Here is a 25,834-nt window from a genome sequence, read left to right as displayed (position 1 = left end):
ATCAATATTAATTAATGACATATGTCGTGATTGCAGTCCAGAGACACGTCATTTTCTGTTTTAATAGTATTATGATTGTCTGGATATATATGTATGTATTTTAATAGAGTAATGTTCGCAGATATGACTGAAATAAGATAATTCTTATGGATTCTTAATAAAAAAGAAGTTAAATGAATTATTTAATATATAAAATAAAATACAATTCGTTGTTTAAAATTAACGCATATTTTTCTCTTAAAAAAAAATAGTTTCAAATACTATTCTGTGTAAGAATACTATATTAGAATGCTTTTATTAGTAAAAATGTGTATAAAAATCATGATTAAAAATAGATTGTTAAATTTGACAATTTCATTATATATGGTAGCGATGTAAATTAATTAATCTCATTATAAAGCGAATCTTTAAATACATTTACTTAAATAATAGCCCAGTCTAGCCATCCTGTACTAATCTATCTGAAAATGAGCTTTGCAGACACATATTATTATTACATCGATATTAATTAATGGCACGTCACGATTCCAATTCGCGCGATACATCTATCTCGCATTCAATTTCAATATTGTCATTATTATTTCAATATTTCGACTAAATAACTTTGGATAAATCCCCTTACTATGAACCTGTTACATTAATGATTAACGATGTAGAACCGCGATTGCAGTCGATTATATGATATACGCGGTTTCCGTATTTCCATATTACATGCTGTTCAATTCTAATTCGATAACTTGACATATACAGACCTCCCCATCTCCAGAAGTACGCATTTTCACGGAAAATGAGCCGAACAAAAGTTGTACGGTTTCGAGAGGGATATAAGAGGGTGCCATTAATTTGACCTTGAATAGTTGCTTGAAGGTCACGTGAAGGTCACCTTCAATTTTTTAAACGGAACCGTCTACTTTTTATTGCATATTCTTGTAGCTTATCTCGAGAGCTTTTCAAAACGCTATAATAAAGTACTTTTTTAATTAAGTATTTTTTGAGTTATTTTATATCTTAATCTGACATATTTTAGTATGAAATATAAAATGTCTCGAAAATTATTTAGTTTCCGATAATTGTATCATAATACTTATATGTACAGAATAATAAGATGAATCAGAGATCAGGGGGGTCTAACACTTTTCGAATACCCTGTATATAATACAATTTTATACCAAAACACGCTGTCGAACACGTGTAATGTCGCAAAAGTTATGTGACATATGTCGACAATGATTTGACTGAATTTCGGCCGAATCCACGAAGAATATAAAAGATTTTATAGCTTGTTCCATTTGGTTATAATGACGCAGTCGCATTTGAGAAAATCACGATCTGCTAGCGGGCGGAAGTTCAGCTCAAGTCTCCCGTAAACATTTGCCGAATAAATCTTAGCCGAGAGAGGGCAAGCGAAATTGCGAAATTTTTAAAAATTCCACCTTTATGCCGGAATACCATTTAGTTAATGCTCTCGCGCACGCTGGAATAAAATCGATTCTCGCAAAAACATTCTTAAATATATACGACAGGACTTCTTTCTTCTTCTGTCGTGTCCTTATGGACGCTGAACTCCGAGGAATTTTCGTGATAGCCGCTCGCTCCTTGCGACTCGCAAAAGTTTCTGTCGTCGTAAGTTTTATATTCATTCCAGATTACTATCCGGAAGAGGACGACGGTAATTGGACGTGCGTGGCCGGACTCGTGGGTAAAAATGGTCACCTGGAGGAAGCCTGGGACAATGTCATGTGTCATGAGATTCCGTATGCATCGAGTATGACGGTGTTTATAGTTAAGCGCCTTAGCTTTGTGGTCATTGGTATCACGCTGATAGTCGTCGTCTTTGGTACTCTCGGTTACGTCTGGGGCCGATACAGGCTTCGTCGAATGATGTCGAGAGACATCATCAGCGGCTCACCAAGCTACAGCCCGCAAGTATATTATCCCTCGAAATCGCTTCAGCCCAAGTTCGATATTTAATTTACGATTTTTATGAAAGTTTTTAATAATAATATATTATATTAATATTCGTGCAATAACATATTTTTTTAGAAGGTTAGTATATTATGTTAATATATAAATATATGTCTACAATACACTTATATTTGTGCATTAGTGATAAATATAAAATGTTATATCAAATATCTTTTTAAATCCGTTTTTCTGAATTTAGTAGTGATATATATATATATATATATATATATATATATATATATATACTTTCTTATCTACTTTTCTTTTCTTATAATTAATATGTTTGAAAGAAATATCAATAATTAAATATGTAAAAAAGATATATTTTGTAAAGATAATTTTTTAAGATTTTTTTTTTTACAAATTAAGCATGTTTCTACTAAATATAAAAAATTAGATCGTGGAAACCTTGTGAAAGGATTGACCGCGGATTGTAACTATAAATTTCTTGACTTATTTCTACTTGAATTCTCGATCTGTCAGACTTGCTCGAAACGTTCGCACGGAGTGCCTTTAGGCTGCTTTTACACATCCGCGAGTTATTCGCGCGTTTTCCGATATTCGCAAGCTTGTGTCCATATGCCACTTTTCTTGAATTATTAGTTCAGGACGTTACCTTTCTCCCAGTTATCCGTCGCTTTGCGACCAAAAGGTTCTCGCTCGGCTCACCACCAAAATTCCTCTCCTCCGTTCTCTTCAAACGGAGTGCCGTGTCCGCGCCTCAAAAGAATCTCAATATTGATCCCGATGCCCCGCTTATGTCTGGCAGCCTCAACGAATCAAAGTCCATCCTGTAATTGGAAACGGCAGCGACCCGTTCGACTGGAAGATTCACGACTGAATTGCCGTAGGAACACAATTTACGGTAGCGAGCGTTCGCGCGCGAAGAGGGAGGAAAGAAAAGGGCGGCTATCTCGCCAGACGAGAGCGACGGCGAGCCGGTATAACTTTGATATTCCGTCCTTGAGCGAAGGAAGATATGCTAACGATCTGTAAAGAGTACGGCGAGGGATCTGAACAGAGATTCAAGCCTCGCCAGGATAAATTGCAAGTGAAATTAATCGTCACATTTTCGCGGTCGCGCAGTCGATACGCGACTCTTCGCTGATATATTGAATTACGTACACACACACACACACACACACACACACACTATTTGCAAAAGAAATAAATTGCAGTAAATGTGCTGACCATGAATATATATTTATAAACAATTCTCTCCAAGTCTTAAGATAATCATCCTTTTATAAAGAAATCTTTTAATGAAATTGGTATTATAATATTAATTATATCAATTGATTATATCTTTTCAACAAAGAATTTATAAAATAATATTTTGATTAAATTTTAAACGCGCGAAGTATAATCACGCGAAATCTTTGCGTGTATCGATTTTATATCACATATCAGCGAAAGTATAATTATGAAAAGAAATTGATCAGAATTAAATTCATTAAATAAATTACACTATAAAATATTTTTCATAAAAAAATATCCAAAACTCTGGTAGCTCAAACTACGATTACAGTGAGAATAAAAACCTCTTTGTTTCTAGTAATATAGGATTACGGAGGAAGATTAATAAAGCTCATCTCTAAAAAAAAAAAAAAAACAGAAACTTGTTGGATAAGAGAAAGCAAAATAACAATCGAAAAATATAATATGCGATAATCCGAGAGTCAGAGAGTCTATCGAGAGTCGATCCATTTGTCCATCGGCGAACAAATCGTGAAGCCGAAGAAAAAATAATTTCAACGCAGACTGCTGTTGACAGTTTTCGTTCGTTAAAGTCTAAATTTGTAAGCACTCGATTTCGTGAAACTCGATTTTCTTGTCGAAGCTCGGGGAAAAAAAATAGGACGGCTCTCACCTTTCTCTTTTACGCGCGATGGCGATTTCGGAGCAGAATTATTTCCGCTCGCAGCTTGCCGATAACGAGTTATTGAACTCGAAGGATGGAAATTGTTCGCAATTCGTGAAGACTGACGTCGCGATGCTACGTCAACATAGACGTAGGGTAAATGTCAAATTTTATCATCGAGACTAAACGATGAGACTATAACAGAAAATTAATTCACTTTCATACGGCATAGTACGGAAAATTTTATATGCTAAACATAATCGTTAATTATTAAAAAAGAAAATTTCTTTTTGTCTTTTAAAAAAAAGATAATCACTCCTAAATTAATCAAACTGTTTCATTAAAATAAAAAATATATTCTAACTGTAAATTACGTTGCTCTCTGAATTTGTCATTTCATGTTTTATGAGATGAAATTAAGATAAAGATATAATATAATCAAAGCTCTGAAATTAATTAGTTAGCTTGATTAAATCAGATATTTCTTGTGCCAAAGTAATACTTCACATTCAACCCTTACTAGTTTATATAAGCTGATATAAAGAGCAAAATCTCGAATATTTTTCATCTTCTTTGGTCTACTTTTTTGCGTTCCTCGTTTCCATATCGCATATAGGTTTATATACTCGAAAGTATCAAAGGTGTTTATTAATGCTCACATTAATAACGCAATTTATATGTAAAATCTCGAAGGAACATATCAAAGGCAAACAAAATTTTTCCGCAAACACGTTTCTATTCGCTTTCATTAGTATTATCGCAAAGATAAATCGATACGTTCGTCCACGATACTGAAAGAGATTCCTCATTTTTGTAAGGCAACATTTGAATTTAATCTCGGCGCATAAAGAGCTGATTTACGCGAAAAATATATTATCTCTTGAATAGCCAGCAATATGGATTAGCTTGCGAGTTGAAAATTGCAAACTTAAAAAATATCGCTGAGATGCTTTTATCACGATACATATTTTCATATTGAGATATATATTACATTTATTTTAAATATACATCTATAATATACAATTATATGCATATATTGTTTAACACAAATATTTATATTAAATAAATAAATATAATTATTTATTTGAATTTTATTTGAATTCGCCTTGGAAAATTCCTTTTTCGATTTGAGCAAACTTTTTTGCCAATCGTAGAATAAAGAATAAATTATATCTATGAAGCGATACAACTGTCCAAATACTATGTAAATCAGAAAAAGAGTTTTCTGTTTAGCTAATTATATCTCGTGTTATAAGCCATCATGATTAACGTGAAAAGAAAGAAAGGACACGATCATATTTGGTAATTTATATTGTAACACTTGCGACAATTAAATCAAATTATAAACTTTCGAATGAATTTTCTTAGCAATTGCACTTTCATCTCCATTTCTATCTTAATTTTAATCTAATCTTTCAAATGCTTTAATTAATGTGTGTATGTGTTTGACGTTAATTACTTTAATAACAGAATGAAATAAAGATAATATAATCGGCATTTTACTTTAATTTTAACTACAAACTTCTTACGCTTTTTATCTTAATACGCTCTTATCAAATATTATTTCTTCTAATAGTAACACCATGAGAGCGCTTGCGGTCGTTGAAAACAATATTTTCATTTAGCAGAAAACTTGAATTATTCAGCCCGCGCGCGCAGTTGACAAGCTGCAATCTCTCGCTAACTCGATTCCGCATTAACTCGAAATGGAGTTTCCGTCTCTGAGTTTACCGCGCGACGTAAGGCTGTTCAGTTCTAAGCCAGTATATACGCACGCACGTACGCATATGTGGTACCCCTCTCACCCCCTCCCCCTTTCCCGCGCGCAATAATATTCCATTTGCGCGTACAACGATTACGCGAGCGCAGACAATCAAGCGCGCTCTCTCGCGCAGCCTCTTCCCCCGCGGGCGATTATCCCCCGTGCTTCGCTCCGTGGACCATATCCCTCCCTCCCTCCCACCCACCCCCGTCGTCCGGGGGATTCTCATTCGCGCGTATCTCTTCGCGCCGCAATAATAGCCGGCCGCGTGGCGCGGGATATATATATATATATATATATATATATATATATATATATATATAATAAGGATGGATAAACTCCCCGAGCGTGTGCGCGCGAGTGCATGCGTGAATCGCGCAAAGGTTTCCTCCACCAGCGGGGACCAATTAGAGACACAGACCGCTGAGGAATCTGACAGTCGGCTGTGAGTGGTTACATGGCTTTGTGTTACGCAAATCCTATTCACATCGCGACAGGATGGCGGCGTACGGAGAAAGCCTAGATAGCGGAGAAAGTTTCCCTCGCGAGTGATCTCTCGAAAACGAGAGCGCAAGCTGCGCCGTTTGAATTGAACCGAAGAAACAGAGAGAGAGAGAGAGAGAGAGAGAGAGAGAGAGAGAGAGAGATTATTATTCTCTCGAAGTGCTTTTATTTCGTTATTTTAACGTATGCGGAGCGAAGATTGAAATTAACGAGAATATTCGCGGATTCTGAACGCGCAGAGACGTTAGTACGATGATGACATAACGATATCGTTCGTTGACTTAAGGTAATAGCCTGTGTATGGATTGCGCGCGCGCTTATTGCCACTGACATATTTGACAGACGAAATGACATAACCGAGAAATCCATCGAAATTGCATTGCCAATTTAATTAAGAGAAATTATGCCTCTTAATTAACCCCCGCATAAAAATTACTATAGACCTTATTATAATTACATAAACAAATATTAATAAATTTGAATATTGTAATAAACTTGTGAATATTAAAATTCTTAAAAATTCTAAAAAAAAAAAAATAAAAAATTATCATTCAAATTATCATATTCAGCTAAAAAAAATGTAAGTAAGTCCACCCCTAAAATATTCAATATTTAATCCTGAAATTAATTCCGACTCGCCTTCAATAAAATCTATAGGCCTTTGATTCAATTCCGCTAAAACTCTAACAAAACATACTAAAAATAATGGATAAAAAATTCTTACAAATATCAACACAAACTTGATATTTATAGAAATCTAAAATTCTTATTGATATAGTGACATATTTATTTGAGAAAATAATTACTTAGATCACATAGTAAATCAGCATAATCTGCAAATAATATAACATAATTTCCGCTTTAAATATTCTTATATAGAAATTACAAAACTTACAAATTTCTCAAAGATGCAGCGAAAGATATAATTCAACGAAAGAAATAGCGAGGACATTTCGCAACTCATACCCTTTTCTTGCTCCGGGATTAAATTCTGTTCGTAGCGAAAACAGCAGCGCATATATCCGACACAATACGCGCGCGTTCGATGACAGAATCGTCGAGCTTCCAGATTGCGGGCAACGAAAGGGAAACGGCGCAGTAACGTAAGATTGCCGGCGCTCTAGTAATTTCGCGGGATTAATATTTAATATCCGGAAGGGCTACGAAGGGAGCCAAACAAGGGCGAGCACTTTCCCCACTCCCCTCCCCCCCCCTCCCTTCTTTCTCTTTCAGCTGATTACAGATCAGATTCCTGCATCCCTCATTCCTGCATCTCTCATGGACGACGTTTATCTCCGACAAGAACTGACATGCGCATCCGCCAATTCCCGCTGCCATCACCTCAGGCTGGCGCAACCCTTGACCCTTCTAGACGGGATCCTCGACGAGGAAATAATGAGAGACAATCCGGCGACTTTTCATTTTGTCGGTCGGATTTCTCCGATGAAAAACAAAGTCCGCGCTCGCAGGCATCGTATACGCGACTTCCGTTTCCACGTTGTGCGTTGTGCCGCAGTTGTGGCAACTTTTTTATCCGCCTACCACCGAACATCATTGCGGATATTGAAGCGTCACTGTGAAAAGTTACACGCTTATAATATCTCGGCCGAGATATGAAACATGTATCACGGTTAGATAATAACTTTAGATAATAACTTTATGTAGTTTCTTACTGTCATTAATTCTGAATTAATCCTGAAAAAGAGAAATCAAAATATTTCGTTGAATGTGATGTGGCTTGCAAAATCTGAGATCCAAATTTACAAAGAAAAAGGTTTATAAATTATTTTAGGAATAATATATTTAATATGCATGCTTTAATTCATTAAATTATGAAGATTGTATACTATTGTATTTAAATTTTGAAGATTGTATTTATTATTTTTCCACATATTTATACGCGAGATGATATAAAAATATTATAACAGACTCTGTACAAAAATATCTTTAATCTAATTAGATAACTTATCGGAAATATTAATTAAGAGCTTTATTTAATTAATTAAGAGCTTTATTTTAGATAGAAATGAGTTATTTTAGTGTTTTTCGAAATATTGATATCGAAAAAAAATCTCTGGAAAAGAAGAGGGGTGCGAATTTCAGTCTCGTGTCAAAGTGCGCAAATGTTGGAGGCCAGCCCTCCCTCTTTCGCCCGTTCCCTCGTGCGGCTTTTGTAAAATGTTGGCAGACCGCACAGAGTACCACGAGAACAAGCATCTCTCGCTCGACTCTCCCCCGTTTCAATTATCTAATTGAAAGCAACGACACGCCGGTCATCCGTCCGTGCCACCCCCGCTCGTTCTTCTTCTCGCTTGCCGCGCGACGCGATTCCACCCCAAATGCGTGTAACCTCCGATAAATCGTTCCACACCTACAGACTTTCTTCCTTTCTCTTTCTCTTCTCTCTCTATCTGTGCCGGCCAATAACTGTTAAGGATACCCATCTACTTTGTTCCCGGGCACGAGCGACCGGGCCAACGAAGGCAATCAAGCACCATCGGGCTTTGCTGACGCGGTTCCGCAATTACAACGCACGCCTCGTTACACGCGTGCGTCGCTACGATACGTCTCCCTTGCCTCATATGCTATTTTCAGTGACGTAACTATCATAGTTTTAGTGTGATTCGACAAAAGCAAAGAATTCTTAAAGTAATCATAATCGTCACATTTTTTTTAATTTTGTCGTTTTGCTTCCTCATAGAGGAAGCTTTGTTTTTGTGGAAATTTTTTTTTTTTCTAATTTTGATGCCAATGTGTTTAGAATGTTCTAAAACGTCGAAAAAACATATTTTTACAAAATGTCAAGTATGTGTGTATGTATGTCTGTATGTGCACCAAAGGACATGATTCGATTATCTGCCGTAAATTTTGAAATTATGAGCTGAAATTTTTTATATGAATAAAGTATTATTCAAGGTTACTTGGTATTGTACTTGGCTAGAATCGAGAAGGGGTTTATTTTTTATAAAATTTTAAATTTTTCAAAAAAAAGTGTTCTAACTTCCGCAAATTTTGAGATATTTGTCTAAATTTTTTTATATCAATAGAATTATTAAAGAATGGTTGGTGTTGAGTTTAATGAGAATTGACGAAAGAGTTTATTTTTTATAAAATTTTGACTTGTTCTGAAAAAAAGATGTGGTTGCTCTAACTTCATCAAATTTTGAGATATCGGGCTAAATATTTTTACATTAATAGAGTATCATTAAAGCATGGTTGGTATTGACTTTGATTAGAATTGTTGAAACGGTTGATTTTTTATGAAATTTTGAATTTTTTAATAAATGTCTGTTCACGACCTGATTTCTGCAAATTTTTTAAATATTAGATTAAATTATTTTATATGAATAGAATATCATTTAATTATGAATGGTAAAACTATTTTAAAGTCCCGAAAGCTGATATCATTCCGATTTGTAATAACGATTACTGATATTATAAAAAAAAAGGAAATAAAATTATGAGGAAGCCATGTGCAATTTTTTACTTGTTTTAATTCTTATAATATAAAAGTTTTACTTAGCGTAAAATTTTTATCTACTTGGAAGACCATAGTGCGTGTATAATATTTTTGATTTATTCTATTATAATTGTAATAACAACTTTTAATTAACCACAAAATATGTATTAACGAATTTAATTTATTATCATTTTAGTATCATCATAAATTTAGCCTTTAGCTTTTCGAGAAAAATAAAATTAAAAGTTTCAGCTTGCCAAATTAATATTATGTTCGTAGGTAAATGTGTTGCGTACTTATTAATAACACGTCATACGTTGTAAAATTCAATGTTTGTATAACGCGCTATTATTATATTTATTATATGTTGCTAAGCTTGTCACGCGACGAGACTCGAGCAAGAAGATTATGCGCGAGCCGCTTCGTATGTCATTACATTATTTCGCAAAATACGATCGCGACAGGTACTAAAATCTGCATTATCTAGTCATTATCCGATCATTAATAGTTTTATCTGGTCATTAACTCAACTCATATAGTATTACGAGGTATATGTAATAGAATAAAGTGATATTAGTATGAAATCATATATATAAAAACATTAAAAATTGCTTACATGTTTATTATTATAGTATTTCGAAAACAAGATTTCCATATTTCGAAATACAGCTTTTATTTACACTCGGCTTTGTTGTCATTCGCGTGACCTCAGCAGAAATATAACAATCGTATTATCTTGCCTAAAATGTCGTTTTGATAAGTATCATAACACGTGAAACGCTATCATTTTTTAGCAATTATGATAATTGGCGATTAATGACTCGAAGGCGACACTTGTTTATCAAAATAGGAATTTTGCGCGATTTATTTCTTTTAAATAATACAGTAATTTATAATATAATCCAACGTAATATGTATATAAAATTTGGATATATTTATATTTTACAGAACACAATGTTAATCAACCACTCCGTTAATCAAGAAACTTCGCCGGATATTTTGTGGATTAGATTGCCTGAACTCGATAAAAATGCAGCTTGGCTACGCCACGAGCTTTCTGCGCACCATTTCGGTAAGTGATAAATTGTTTATTTTATAATCTGGAAGTAATGAAATTGTTTCCAGATATGTATGATATAATAAAATTAATATTATTAATTTCTTACGAAAAATGATCATATCCTATGATTCGCGATATAACGAAGGTCTCCATATTTTTTGAAAGATTATACATTATTTAAAGAGATCATTTCTTTTAATTCAAAAATTATTTCAAAACTATTTTAATCTAAAAAAATATATATATAATATATATATATTTTTTTAGATTAAAATAGTTTTGAAATAACTTTTTCAATTTTTAAATATATAATATGCTGTAATTATTCCTGCAAAAGTAATCTCTATTTGACATATCAATTTTATGAAAAATATATAAGATCTACTATGTTTTTACATGATAATAAAAAAGTAACAATATTATGAAATTATTAAAAAGATGATGAGAATATATTCATTTAAGCGTCATCAAAATATTATTATTAAAAAATAATAATTACTACAGTAATTTTAGCGGACAAAGAAACGGGCAATTAGAGCAAAAATAATTTTAATATTATAAAATCATCATGTTGATTCATTTTTCACTATATGAACTCGTTTCGTGATTTTATATTTTTTCTTTTTAATTAATTTGTTCGAATTGAAAGAAATGATCTCTTAATATATATATATTAAAATATAAAAATTTATAAACTGGACATTTATATGCTCGCTACATCGTGAAAAATTTTCCTTTTTATCGTGATGCACAGTTACATTTAATACCAAAATAACCCTATCCGACATCACATTTATCGTCGTCCCCGAGAAAAGAATGGACAGTTTTGCGCTATTCCTAAGAGTCTAAGAGCTGGCATAAAAAATTCGCGTCAGGCCACGTCGGCCGTAACAAGAAGACGACGGTCGAGACCGTAATCAAGGAACTCGGAGAAACGCCGGCCACTTGGGGCGGGTCGGCTCGCATTAGATACTTTTCTCCTAAACTCGCTGAAAGCGGAGCTCGGAGCACGAAACGAGAGACAACAGCTCTTTCTCTGCGCTCGTTCGCGTCGAGAGCGCCGCAAAACGAAACGGAGATGGAGGCGAAAACGGTAGTCCGTGCGAACGGATGCCGCATACGTACTTTACCGCCAGCCAAGTATATCCGTTTTGCTTAGCGTTTTAACGGACAGAACGAAGCCCCCCGACGTTTTCGTGACGTCGACTAAAATAATTTGCCCGCTCGATTCGCAAGGTGCAGTCCTGCGGTGCCTCCGAGATTAGATTTGCTACTCGAGAGAGAGAGAGAGAGAGAGAGAGAATTCCTTTTTCGCGAGAACAGTGTTGGCGCGATAGAACTGATTTTTATTAAATTCGTCTCGTCGCGATGCCGCTTCCGCTTCGACGGCAAGATTTATCTTCTTATAGACAAAGAATATTTCCATTCTGTTATTTTTTTCTGGCAAAAGACAGAATGCGCGCCAGAACGAAGAGTAAAGTCTTGCTCGTGAATTCTGAATTTGAAGGGGCTGTAATGAAGTAAATTTAATATTATGAGATATATAGAATATAAAGGAAATTTAATATCACATTATTAATAAAATATATTAAATAAACGTATATGATGTATGTGATGCAATTTGCTATTAAATCTGAAAATTTGAGCGCATGATTTTTATTTAATCAATAGTATAATATATTTTCTCAGGAAAGATTTTACAACTTGCAGAAAAATTGCAGATACGCGAGAAGTAAAAATGAAAAAGAAAAAAGAAACAATTCAGCCGTTATGTGATAGTAACCGGAGATCGTGGAAAAATCCAATAGTTTATATGCACTCGGGTCGCACGGATTGTAATCGTTAAATGTGAACAACGATTCGACGTTTCTTCCTATAAATCCCGAGCACCATTTGCAGTAAAGAATCACACTTTGCTGTCGAGGAGCAAATGTTTACGAGCCTGTGTACTTGTATCGGGTGCCAATTTCGTGACGCATGCAATTGATTTTGTAACGGATTAACCCACTTTAATCTCTCCCGCGCCTTTATTATTCCTATTATAAATCTCTCTTACAATCGCGCACAAAAAAATGAATATTGAGTTTTTATTGTGTTACAGCTGTCACATCACGCCTTTCATTTTTCGTCGCGTGCATAAAAATTGTTGGATTTTTATTAATGATTTATTTATGATTTATTTATTTCTTCATAATCCATTTATGGCTAAAAAGGTCATTTCATGAATATGGAGTTTATTACAAAATATATCGAGAATGAATGTGTGTCACGAAAATAACAAATAAAGACACATTATAATGTTATGAGCTTCTATAAATTATAAGATCACGGGAAATAACAAGTATGTCTTAATTAATAAATCTGTCCCAGTCATATTAGGTTTCTGTTTCAAGTTTGCTTCATTAAGTTTCAATAAAATTTTAATACTTCTAGCAAAATACATTAAAATGTCAATTTTTTATTTACACATTTTCTAGGAAAATGTAAATCCTTTGGTTATTTTTCAACTCGCTCAACATTTTGTAAAATATACAATTGTGGTTAATATAAAAACCAATATCCGCGATGTGTGTGCATGTAATCTAGTTGCATCAATTGTAATCACGCTAGTGCATTAAAGAGTCGCGCTGAAAGTAAACAACAAATTCTCTTTTTCTCTCGACAAATCGCTAGTTCGATTGGTAATAAAGCGTGGGACATGGTTGTTTGCATGCAAAAATCGCGTGTATCGTTCATGTAACGGGTGCAACTTCTTCAAACGCGTTTCAAATTAAATTCCTCCAGGACAGACGCGAACAATTCCGATAAAATTCGCAACACTTTCCGCATATCATTGCAAATGCAATATAATAATTAATTAATAATTTTCCATTGCCTGCATCTTTTTATACAGCCATGTAGTCAAGGATGCCTTGCACGTGGCAAAATTTTCCGAACTTGCAATTCCAATTGAAACTAACATATCGTCGATTCAAAAAAATATTTTAGCGAGTCGCATCATCGCTTTTTTTCCCATTTTACCCCTGACGCCTCCGTCTCATGCATATTCCGGCGAAATCAGCCGCACAGCGAAAAATGTGAATTCGAGAGCGAGTTATTTTCAACGTGATATTTTAACGGGGTTTCACCGGGGACAGACAAGCCGCGTAAAAAGTTAGTAAGGCATGAAACAAGAGATAAGAGTAGCAAAAAAGCGGCATCAGTGCCGCACTCCGCGAGAAAAGTGAGCAGCGCGAGAATACATACAGTTCCTCCGAAGCAAAATATCACGTCGTTTAAAAATATCATATTTAAAAACGTAATCGTATAAATTTCGGGGAAGAAGCACGTACTCGTTATGCGCATATCACTGCGAGGCTCCGCGTATAATTTTCATCGACGTATCCTTTCCAGCGCACCGTGTGTCTGATTTCTCTTGACTCGAGAAAATCGAGTCTCGGAATAATAACGACTTTAACGGAGCCGCGAGTTCGTCCACGATAATCTGACTCGTCGAAAAATTCGATTTTCTCCTTATAACTACAATATTTTGACAGTCGGATTTCGGATAAAAAGACTGGGACGAGTTAACTTATTTTATTAGGTCCAGTATTATTTTTTAACCCGGATTGTAATCGCGCAACGTAATATATGTAAAATAATATATAGAAATATATGCAAAATATTTAAGAACTTATTTAAAAAATTTTAATTGCGAAGAAACATTTGTTTCCGAGTTTTATACGCATGTATAGCGAATTATTCGTGGATAAATTTGGTTGCTACAAGTCATTTACATATTTTGTGCGAGTATAATCTAGTTTTGCCAACCCAAAGTACCATTCTGGTTTATGCTCGTATCTGATTGAAATTTATAATGTTTCAAAACTGGCTTACGCCACCGTTTACAAGATAAATATTTGTACAATACGAATAGTTAACAGACCATTGAGTACAAGCGGATGACAAAAAAAAAAAAAAATGAGCTTTTTCGTATGAGAGAACGAAATGTTTAATATCCAAGTTTGTGGCTGTATTCGTTCTCTCCTCTTCCCCTAAGCGAAGTATTTGCTAAAACCTCAAAATGCCTGGTATTCGCGGCACTGGCTGTAATTCTCGCGAGCTTATTTCCGGGCCACCCGTTGCACTCGGCGAACGCACGCAGGAAATGTCAAATGCAATTCGAGGATTGCGCTTGTGAAAAAAAGCTCGCCAGCGAATATTTGCGAAGCGCGTTTCCGTGTGCTTTTACGGTGATCAGCTCCGGCTTTCGTCATGTCGCGTCGAGATGAAAAGCCGCGGTGTGCCACTCTTTGCATGTGGGCGGAACACATATCCGCCTCGTTCATTTCGACTTCTAGTAAAACTTTTTTATTACATGTTTTCTTTCTTCTTTTTTTTTTATTTCGATCGCGCACATTTATGCGAATCTAATGGCATAAATTTGAAAACGATAAATAAATCTAAAAAAAAAAATGGGTTGTAAAAACAAGGACGATGAATTTTTGAAAATTTTCATACAGATGTGAATAGACCGGCTCGCAATGAGTTAAACATGCATGCCAGTCACGCAAGTAAGGAAGTATAAACCGAGCTGTGAAATTGACGATGTGTGTATGCGAAGCACTTCACGAAGCGGCAAACTTTGCCTTCTCTCCGTCTAAGCAACTCTCTCGATTCATCGCGACGCGTGACGCTCTCAACTTTCGCCGTCGGTGTCGGTTTAGCACATTTAGGGCGGCGCGTCTAATTGGCGAGGAATTACCGAATTCCTTGCCGAGCTCATTTGCAGAAATAACGTTTTGCCCGCAATTACTGCAGTCCCGTTTTCATGTGTGCGTAATCCGTCATTAGTTAGTTTTGGACGCATGAAACGTGCCACCGCGGCATTGCGTCATAATTCGCCGATGCAGCTGCGTCGAACGAGGCCGTTCTGCTGCATATATTCACTCGGCTCGATGGTTCCTTCAGTGCATCCGCGATGAATAAACCAGTGCATCTTAAAATGTTATTTTCTCACGTCCTTTCTTTTCTTCGAAGCATGGTAACGATTCTCAATGCAAATTTAATTTCTGCTTTCTTATAGAGGAAGTTTTGTTTTTGTGGAAAAATTTTTTTTCTAATTTTGATGCCAATGTGTTTAGAATGTTCTAAAACGTCGAAGAAACATATTTTTACAAAATGTCAAGTATGTATGTGCACCAAAGGACATGGTTCGATTATCTGCCGTAAATTTTAAAATAATGAAGTAAAATTTTTTATATGAATAAAGTATTATTCAAGGTTGGTATTGTACTTGCCTAGGATCGATAAAGGGGTTTATTTTTTACAAAATTTTAAATTCTTTAAAAATAGGTGTTGTTCTAACTTCCACAAATTTTAAGATATTTGTCAAAATTTTTTTATATGAATAGAATGTCATTAAAGGATGGTTGGTATTGAATTTGATGAGAATTGTTAAAAGGGTTTATTTTTTATGAAATTTTGAATTTTTCAATAAATATATGTGCATGCTGTAATTTTCTCAAATTTTGATATCATTCCGATTTGTAATTACGATTATTGATATTATAAAATAAAGGGAATAAAATTATGAGGAAGCCATGTGCAAGTTTTTAATTTGCACAATTTTTTACTTGTTTACTTGATATTTAAATTCTGTTGGCGGAAAACATTTTATCTTTATTTTTCTCTCGTAATTGTGGATAAAAAAGTTGAAATATTGAACAATAACAAACCAACATGAATCTCTATGAATCTCTACATGTTTTGCATATATCTTGTTATTGGTTGCGACTTGCATTCTATTCCCTTAATATCGCCATCTTCTTTTGTGATCGAACATACCATCGTACAGAGCTATGTATCTAGATTTTATATTATCAACATCATATGTGCGATGAAATATTTGCCTTGTAGCTATGTTCGATTTCTTGAAAAAAAAAACAAAAAAAAAAAAAAACAATGATGTCAGATGTCTCCTAATATTTCTACTGCTATATGTATATACAACATATAATTTACTACTAAATGTGTAATTTTGTGTTACGTCAAACGTCTCATCGAAGTATTAATAGATCGATTCGCGCTTGCGGATACTCACTATCAAAAAGATACAAAGCATGGAATAGCTACAATCTGCAACTGCAATTCTTTCAATGTAATCTAATCGCAAAACGATTAATTAGTTAATTAATTACGAGGCCGATTTGCGATAATTAATATTGATTCCCATATCCCTGCAATAGAACTCTAATTTGCCGTTTTTGTCAAAATTCACTATGTAATAATTATCAAGCTCAAAGGCGTGTATAATGTTACCTCATTTTATGTAATATCCTAATATCTAATTCATAGAATATGGATTCAATATGTCCAAACCACTAATTGATTTCAAGTTTTCAGCGGCATTTATGTACAGTATCATCTTCATAGTAAATTAATAAGACTTGACATTATGCAATCGCATTTAGAACTAAAGACATTTATTTTATTAAAAAATTTTCATTTATTTTATAGAAAAGTGTAAAAAAAAATAATACTTAAAGAATACAAACGTCAGAACAATTCAATGTTAAAAATTGAATGTATATACAGGGTGTCCTAGACCACCCGTACGCCCCTTTTCTTTCAAAAACTAAGCATTTTAGAGAAAGACGTTTTGAAAAAAAAAAAATTGTATGGTTTTGAGGGAAACATCAGATTGTGTCATTGGTTTTGATCTTGGATGGCATCGTTAAGGTCAAGTCAAGGACACCTTTAATTTCTTAAATGGAATTCCCTATTTTTTATTGCATATTCTTATAGCTTATGTCAAGAGCTTTCCAAAAACATTATAATACAGTATTTTTTCATTAAGAATTTATTTTGTATCTTAATCTGACATATTTTAGTATAAAATATAAAATATCTCGAAAATTATTTAGTGTTCGATAATTGTATTGTAATACTTTTATGTAGAGAATAATAAGATGAATTAAATGGTGTACAGAAAATAATAGTTTTTTAAAAAAAGTATGCAATTATTTGCAATATATTTTTTTATAACAATTATTTATTTTTTCTTTATTTTTTATTTATTCTTTCGTCCTTATATATATATATATATATATATATATATATATATATATAAATATATATAAAAATATATTGCAAATAATTGCATACTTTTTAAAAAACAATTATTAATATATAAATATGAATATATATATATATATATATATATATATATATATATATAAAATATTAATAATGAAAATTATAACTAAAGAGATCAATTATTTTTTCTCGCTGAAAAAAAAATTGACTCGAAATTACGCGAGTGATAATGCAAGTTTTGAGTCATTATTGCAGAGAGATATCCTGCATAGAATCCTTAGGATGCACAAGCGCATCCATGGAACCAGTTTATTTCCTTATTTCACGCAATTTCGAATAATGGAATTAGCGAGTACCTGAGTTTTGTTTTTGCGACGGATGACAACACGTCACCTAGTTCCCTTACGCGGCTCGATCCAATTATGCCGCTTCTTGAGACGCTAATCACGAGAAAATTGGCACAAGTGCCTGTTATCAACATTGGACGTGCGTTGCAGCGAGACGTACGAGAGAACTTTCCGCGCATCATTATCGCGGGCATCATTATCGCGAAACGCAATTTGCTGCGTTATGCCTTTTAGCGTCTCTCGCGAGTGTTGTCAGAGAGAGGATACGATCGCGAGAATTTTGTTCAACGTATATTAAAAGCGCGAACCTCTCCCTCCCCCTCCTTTCCTCTCGGCCGTTAATGCTCGGCGCTATACGTTGACATGTGCGATATGCATAATCCCATCATTTTAATAGCCGCGCCGTCACCTTCATTTCGTTCATTGTTACGCGAATCGGTCAGCATCCCATCATATTTCCCATCATATTTCCCGTCCCCTTCCCCTTTCCCTTTCCATTTGACGATACTTCGATAAGTATATTATAGCATACGTGCCTGAAATGAATATTTAGTGGCGACAAAATGCGCTTATAGACGAAAATGTTATTTTGGGGCCGTAAATCGATTAAATTCTACAGTTAATTAATGCGCGAAGATTGATATCGAGGTCGGTGAGAGGACACTTATACGTTATTATTTATCAAATGATGAGAGAGAAAACAGATTTCTCTGAAAATATAAATAAAATTTTGCAAGCTCACGAAATCTATCGTAATTTCAATCAGAGATAAATGTATAAAGAATTTTTTTCTGACACTTCTGGCTTTGAAAATTGCAGAAGAAGTAAAAGAAGAATATAATTGCAATTGTGTGAACAAATAAAATCGATTTTTTTTTTTTTTTTTTTTTTTCATTTTACCCAAGAGATTTGAAGATACAATCTTTTAATAGTGCTTTTGATTTAATCATATCAATTATTAAGACTGTCAAATTGTACTTTTTATTTGCAATATAATTTGCTTTAATCTTCTAATTTTCACAATGTTTTAGTTATTTAACATTCTCACATATTGCAAGAGAAACCGTTTAATATTTTGACAGCGTAAAAGTTATATATGAATATATATTTTATATATTTTATATATATATATATATATATATATATATATATATATATATACATATATATATATATATATATACATATATATATATATATATATATATATATATATATACATATATATATATATATATATATATATATATATACATATATATATATATATATAAGTATGTATATATATATATATATAGTTATATGAATATATATATATATATATATATATATATATATATATTCATATAACCAAGGGAGTTAAGCGGCACCAAAGCGCGTTCATCGCGCTCCAAAAAAGCGCCGTCTCATCCGGGACACGTGTTTCTAATATCTCAAACTCTCTGGCCCACGTGTCTTAAACAGATATATTTATATACCTAGAATGTTTTATTATATTACCCGACTCGTCTTGACGTCTTGAGCATTATATCCTTGGTCCTAGTGTAAGTTTACGATGTGCTTTTCGTGGCGCCTCTCTCACTGGGATGAATCGATGTGGAAACTAGCGAAACTTGAGCTTTATATCCCTCGATCATCAATGCATGCACATAAAAATATTTGCCTTAATTCTTACATAAATGAATATTAATAAGAACTTTCTTTTAATATTCTCGCAAAATCGTATTGTTTTAATCGGAGATATAAGTAGAAAATTAAATCACAATTCTCCGTTTCAGTCATCCGATAGCGGGAAATGTATAATAAAAGCAATAACGATATAACGTCGATCTGCATAAAGAGAGGGAAGGGAGAACCATCTTGGCGAGGGTAAGGCGGTGATGTAAACACATTAGCGGCAATCACACAATCGAGAAACGTGAGAGTTCGAGATGATGGCGGAATAGAGAGAGGAAACTGCGACATATCGGGATATCGCTATCGTGAACGGGATCTTTACGAGAGCTCGACTTTCTCCATGAGATCGAGTCACGATTAGGACGTTGTCGGCCCGCCCTTCTTTGATGTCCCCGGAGAGAAAGCGAGCCAGCCGCCCCACGTTAACGGAGTTTGAATCAAAACGCGAAGCGAGGAAAGTGTTGGGAAGAAAGAGGGAAGCGTGTTGAAAAATGTACAAGCAGTGAAGAAATTCATGGGGCGAAGGAATAAAATTGGGAAGTGAGGAGGGGAAGGGAAAGGAGGGAAACTAGGAACGGATGGAGACTTTCCGAGGCCGGAAACTAATAACAATATCCGGGAACTCCCGGCAGAAGCATAACCAAGCAAGAAGAGACATTAATTTTTATTTTACAAGTGAATTATTAACGACAGTAAGCAGCATATTTCATATTTTACATGAAAAGTTATTAAATAAATAAATAAATAAATAAATATATATATATATATATATATATATATATATATTAATATATGAATTTTCTTTAAAAAAATATAATCAATATCAGAATCTATTAATATTTATTTCAGTCATTACTTTCGGCTTGTGTAAGATCAAAACAAACTCGTTTATATAAATTGTGTATAATAAATTGACTAATATTTATTTAAAAAATTCTTCTTCTTTTGTTGACGATTGAGGAATATAAAGTTCAAGTGTGACTGTTTTATTTTTATTTCAATTATTTGATTGATTTATGTTTATATTTATATGCAATTATTATGAGAAACGCTGAAAGAAAATTAATTCCTTAAAATTATAATTAGAAATAAAGTTTTACATTTATCTAATATGCACATTATGTTTTTACAAATGTTGGATTATTAAATAAAAAAATAAAGCAGACAAAAGGAGCGATAAGACAACAGAATCATAGAAGTTGAGAAGAGTTATTAATCAATAATAACCATAAACATATATTTTTGTAATCATAGATATAATCTAGCATTTTAGAATGCATTTTTTAACAATAAAACAAAAACAAATAAAAAATTGTGCAAATTAAAAACTTGTACATGGCTTCCTCATAATTTTATTTCCTTTCTTTTATAATATCAGTAATCGTAATTACAAATCGAAATGATATCAGTTTCCAAAACTCTAAAATAGTTTTACCAATCATAATTTATTCTATTCATATAAAATAATTTAATCTAATATTTAAAAAATTGGCAAAAATTAGGTCGTGAACAAACATTTATTGAAAAATTCAAAATTTCATAAAAAATAAACCCTTTTACCAATTTTCATCAAATTCAATATCAATACCATCCTTTAATGATTCTATTCATATAAAAAAATTTAAACAAATATCTCAAAATTTGCGGAAGTTAGAACAACCCTTTTTTTTTTTTTGAAGAATTTAAAATTTTATAAAAAATAAACTCCTTTATCGATCCTAGCCAAGTACAATAGCAACCAACCTTGAAGGATACTTTAGTCATATAAAAAATTTTAGCTCATTATCTTAAAATTTATGGCAGATAATCGAACCACGTTCTTTGGTGCACATACAAACATGCATACACACATACTCGGCATTTTGTAAAAATATGTTTTTTCGACGTTTTCGAACATTCGAAACAGATTGGCAAATTAGAAGAAATTGGGAAAAAAATTTTTTCCACAAAAACAAAGCTTCCTCTATGAGAAAGCAATAAAACAGACAAGAGGAGCGATAAGAGGACAGATAATTGTTTTTGTAATCACAGATATATTCTACAGCATTTTAGAATTTGCAATTTAACAATAAAACAAAAACAATTTATACTGCCGTAATAAAATATTGCCGTATGGAAATAATAGTTTGCCCGAATGCAATGAAAGATTGACAGTCCCCGCCTCACCGTTTCGCTTGTCGCCAAGTTATTCCCTTATTCGCATCTCTCCCCCAACCGCCCGGTCTGGCAGTGGATCATGGATCGCGGATCGCGCACGACCCTTCTCCGGAATATCGGCGAGGGTGAGCATCCAAATCGCGTCTTAATCTACTCGAGGAAACGCCAGAAACTCTCGTTCTCAGAGCACCGGAGCTCTCGAGCTTGTAGGGCGGAGAACGGTAATTAGGAATCCGTCGAGAGGAAGAGAGACATAGAGAGAAGGCGGGTTCTTCATCCGCGGGGACTAAGCCGGGGGTTTGATCCCTCACACGTAAAACTAAGTCTCGAAATAATTCAATAACAACATTAGTAGCAGGCAACGCCCCCCTCCCCTTCCCCCTCCTCGTCCCCCTCCCCCCGTCCCCCCTCGATAGGGACGGAACGTGCCCTGCTCGTGTTACCCTCGTGTATATAAGCCAGCCTAGGACTCGGATCCTGCGCGAAGAGGTGAATTAGTGCCAGCCGTTCCCCCATCGGTCCATCCTCCTTCTCCTCCCCTCCCTCATCTTCGCGAGATGGATCTGATGCTAATACCAGCCGACTAATTGCATCCTCGACGAGCAACGCAACGCGATTCTCGCGTCGCGCTCGTTCCCTTCGAGCAGAGTGCCGGTAATGAAAGATCGTCATACTTCTTATAGGATATTAGAGAATATGCGACTTTAATTTTAATGGCAGATTCTTGAGTGAATTTATAATCTATTCTTCTGTCTTGATTAAAAATTTATGATGCTGATAATGATCAAGTTGTAAGTTATTACGATTAAACGAATTCTTGTGCGCAAATTCAGCTTGCGAGTTGTAATGAAATAATTGTGTATTCTTCAAAATTCCATGACTTACTGTTAGTTTAGTAAAAAAAAAAAAGATAATTTGAATTAAGACAATAGGATTAAGGATGTTTGATGTAAAGCGGCAGCTTGCGAAATGCCGCTCGGCGCAAATAAATTGCGAGAATTTGAGGAATCTGGAACACCTTGTATATATAGGTGACGTGTAATTTTGGGATGTAACATAGTTTATAATTCGCAGGGGCTGATTATACCGTACCAGTTATTTCAATGTTGCCTGAATATCTACAAGTACAGATTTAGATTCTTCGATGAATTAAGCTCATTTTCTTTTCATGCAAATTTATAACGAAAAAGATTTTTTAACTTTAATATTTGATATAAAATAACTTTTATATAGATACATTCTTCCTCTATAATTTATGATATATAATTTAAGATTAAATATTGTAATAATTAAAACTCAATGCTCTTGAAATAAAGTAAAATTCGAGAAGAAATAAGATTTAAATACTTAATATAATATTTTTCTGTAATTTTTCTCCTCCAATATTAAGGATATTCTAGATGTACAAAAGTAGCCAAAAATTGTCAAAATTAAAAAGAAAGCATGTTTCTTACGTTTATACTGTTTGAAAAATTAAAAAAATAAATTCGGGTTATGAAAAAGATTAAAGTATCACAAAATAATATAGATTTTGACGTATTCGTAAAAGAATATAGTTGTAATTAATATTTTTCCTAATTTATGGCAAAAACTTTTGATCGTGAATATCCTCTGAAATTAACTGCAAAAAACAATGAAAAACGAGTAATTTGCAGAAAGAGAAAAAGAGACAGATAACATTTTTTTACAATTTTTAGTGAATAACTTTTAAACGAATTAGTGAATCTAAATCAAGTTTTGCACAAATTTTATTAGAATTTTCTTAATATATGTGAAAATTTTTATTTCATTGGTAATATTTTTTCTTTGTCAAATTTGTCAATAAGTTCTACAATAGGCGATTTTTCATAAAAATCAATATTAACTTTAAATTTAAATAACTTCCAAACCATTAAGAGAATTGTGCTTAGTTTTTACACAAATATTCAGAAGAAATAGTAGAACAATCTATGAAATTTTAATGCTTTTGTTAGTAATTCGATATATGTCACATACATCCTTAAATAATTTTATAATTAAAACGTCAGTTAAATATATATTCAGAGATAATCAATTTTGTCAATTTAAAGAAATATATCTAGCGAAACAATACATTTAACACTTATATATAACACTCTATATTGATAATTATTGAAATTAAATTTTGTTCAATTAATTAAAATGTATCGATTATGTGTTACATTTAGATGTTATTCTTTTATTATCTATTATTTAATTCACGAACATAATATACACGGAGGTACATAATTATGTCTGTTACACTCTTTTGAAATGCGAAAATGGCCAATCATCTATTACATCAAAATTGACTGCACATTAATATCGTGCCTCTGCGCATCCTCCTCGATAATGCATCATCGCATTAATGAAAGAGAACGTCGTTTGCATCTTCTTTTCATAATATCCATTATCGATATACCCAGTGGCAGCAGTCGCATCGGCCGTTATTAACGAGCGAAGGCATTAATTTTCGCGATTCGAAAATTTTTCAGAAGCGCCGCGCACTTTAAAGATTCTGGCTACCCAAAATATATCGCTACCACATAAATGCATATTCGCGTAGAAATATGAACGGTAATACCCGGCCAATGCGCGCGAGCAATCGTACCTGGTATGCCACCGACAATATGTAAGTATACTGTCAGCCACCGCGAACCGCAATAAATCCGGGAGATGCCTGCAGCCTGAATTTCCACATAGTACACATCCCCGAGCCATTCGCAACACGGAGAGAGACGTATCGGAATATAATACGCCTCTTTCTTCGTCGTCGTTGCAACGTATTCGCCCGTAGAATTATTCGTATCGATATCTCGCTCATAAATCGCGGACTAAACGCTAGCTGCCTGACCGAGAGGATAATAAGGTCCACGGTGTAATTATACGCCGAGTTAATAAGCTCTATTGAAACGTCGCACGCGTCCTTTATTAGTGAGACAAATTGTGCGGAAGGATACCGCGCTCTAATTTAAACTCGGCGTGAAGAAATAATACAGATATGAGATCTAGGCGTATAATGTTGAGGGTCGTGAATAATGTTAAGATTAAAATCCAACGTAATAAATCGTTGCAGATATTATCTTGTATATGTAAGATAAAAAAATTCTCTTTTGGAGACGCTTTCAGATATTACAATTGATTCATCAACGGGATGCTGCCTAGTTTTATTTTCAACATTTTGCATTATCGAGTTTTCATCGATAATGAGAAATGTATTAGCCATGGTAAATTAATTTCGAGTATTGTTGAATATTAGATTAAAAAATATATTGAGATCGCAGTCCTCGAATAACGGACGTGAAAAAAATTTCATCAAGAAATATTAAGGAAATGAAAAGGAAATTCTAATCTTTGTGATCACGTTCATAGCATTATTTATTATTAATTCACGAAAGAGAAAAATATCATACTTGAGAATAAATGTAATCTGATTAAAAGAACAATAAGAATAGATCAAATAAAAAAAAAAAAATTTAATTTTCCAAGAAGCTAATTTATTTTCAATGGATACATTTCCAACACATTAACCCTCTATGGGCCGAATTTTTGTTTTAAATCCTGTCCTGATGTTAATTAAATTTAAATAAATTTTGTTTTAAATTTAAAAAAAAATTTGTTTTAAATATTTAAATTGTTTTAAATATTCACTATGTGACTTTCAAGTCACGCGGCCTATAATGTTCGCATAATTATTTGGTAAAATATCGATAAATTGAAATGTGACCTGAAAGTTACACGGGCCCACAGAGGGTTAACAATAATGATTGACTTATCGAGAACGTTAAAATGCTGCGTTGAAAAATATTCTCGTATAATTTCATCAGAATGATTTCTTGTTCCCATTTGAAGTTTTACTCTAACAGATATCTCATTCGGCTTCAACTGCTTTTTATGCGACAAAAGGGATGCCGACTAACCGCCTAATCGTGTCCTACACCCGCAGACACACTTTTGATCCGCGTCG

General features: G+C 33.6%; 1 protein-coding gene across 1 annotated transcript in view; it reads left to right on the top strand.

Annotated features, from left to right (window-relative positions):
• The window catches only part of LOC126851622 (uncharacterized), a 43,555-nt gene that overhangs the window by 9,106 nt on the left and 8,615 nt on the right, over positions 1–25,834 (top strand). The window contains exons 10-11 of the mRNA XM_050595772.1: positions 1,646–1,926; positions 10,501–10,624. Coding sequence (XP_050451729.1) covers positions 1,646–1,926; positions 10,501–10,624 — 405 coding nt within the window. The remainder of the gene's footprint in view (positions 1–1,645; positions 1,927–10,500; positions 10,625–25,834) is intronic.

This window comes from Cataglyphis hispanica, chromosome 8 (genome assembly GCF_021464435.1).
Source record: "Cataglyphis hispanica isolate Lineage 1 chromosome 8, ULB_Chis1_1.0, whole genome shotgun sequence".
In the NCBI taxonomy this organism is placed as follows: Eukaryota; Metazoa; Arthropoda; class Insecta; order Hymenoptera; family Formicidae; genus Cataglyphis; species Cataglyphis hispanica.
This window is presented reverse-complemented; position numbering and strand designations above follow the sequence as displayed.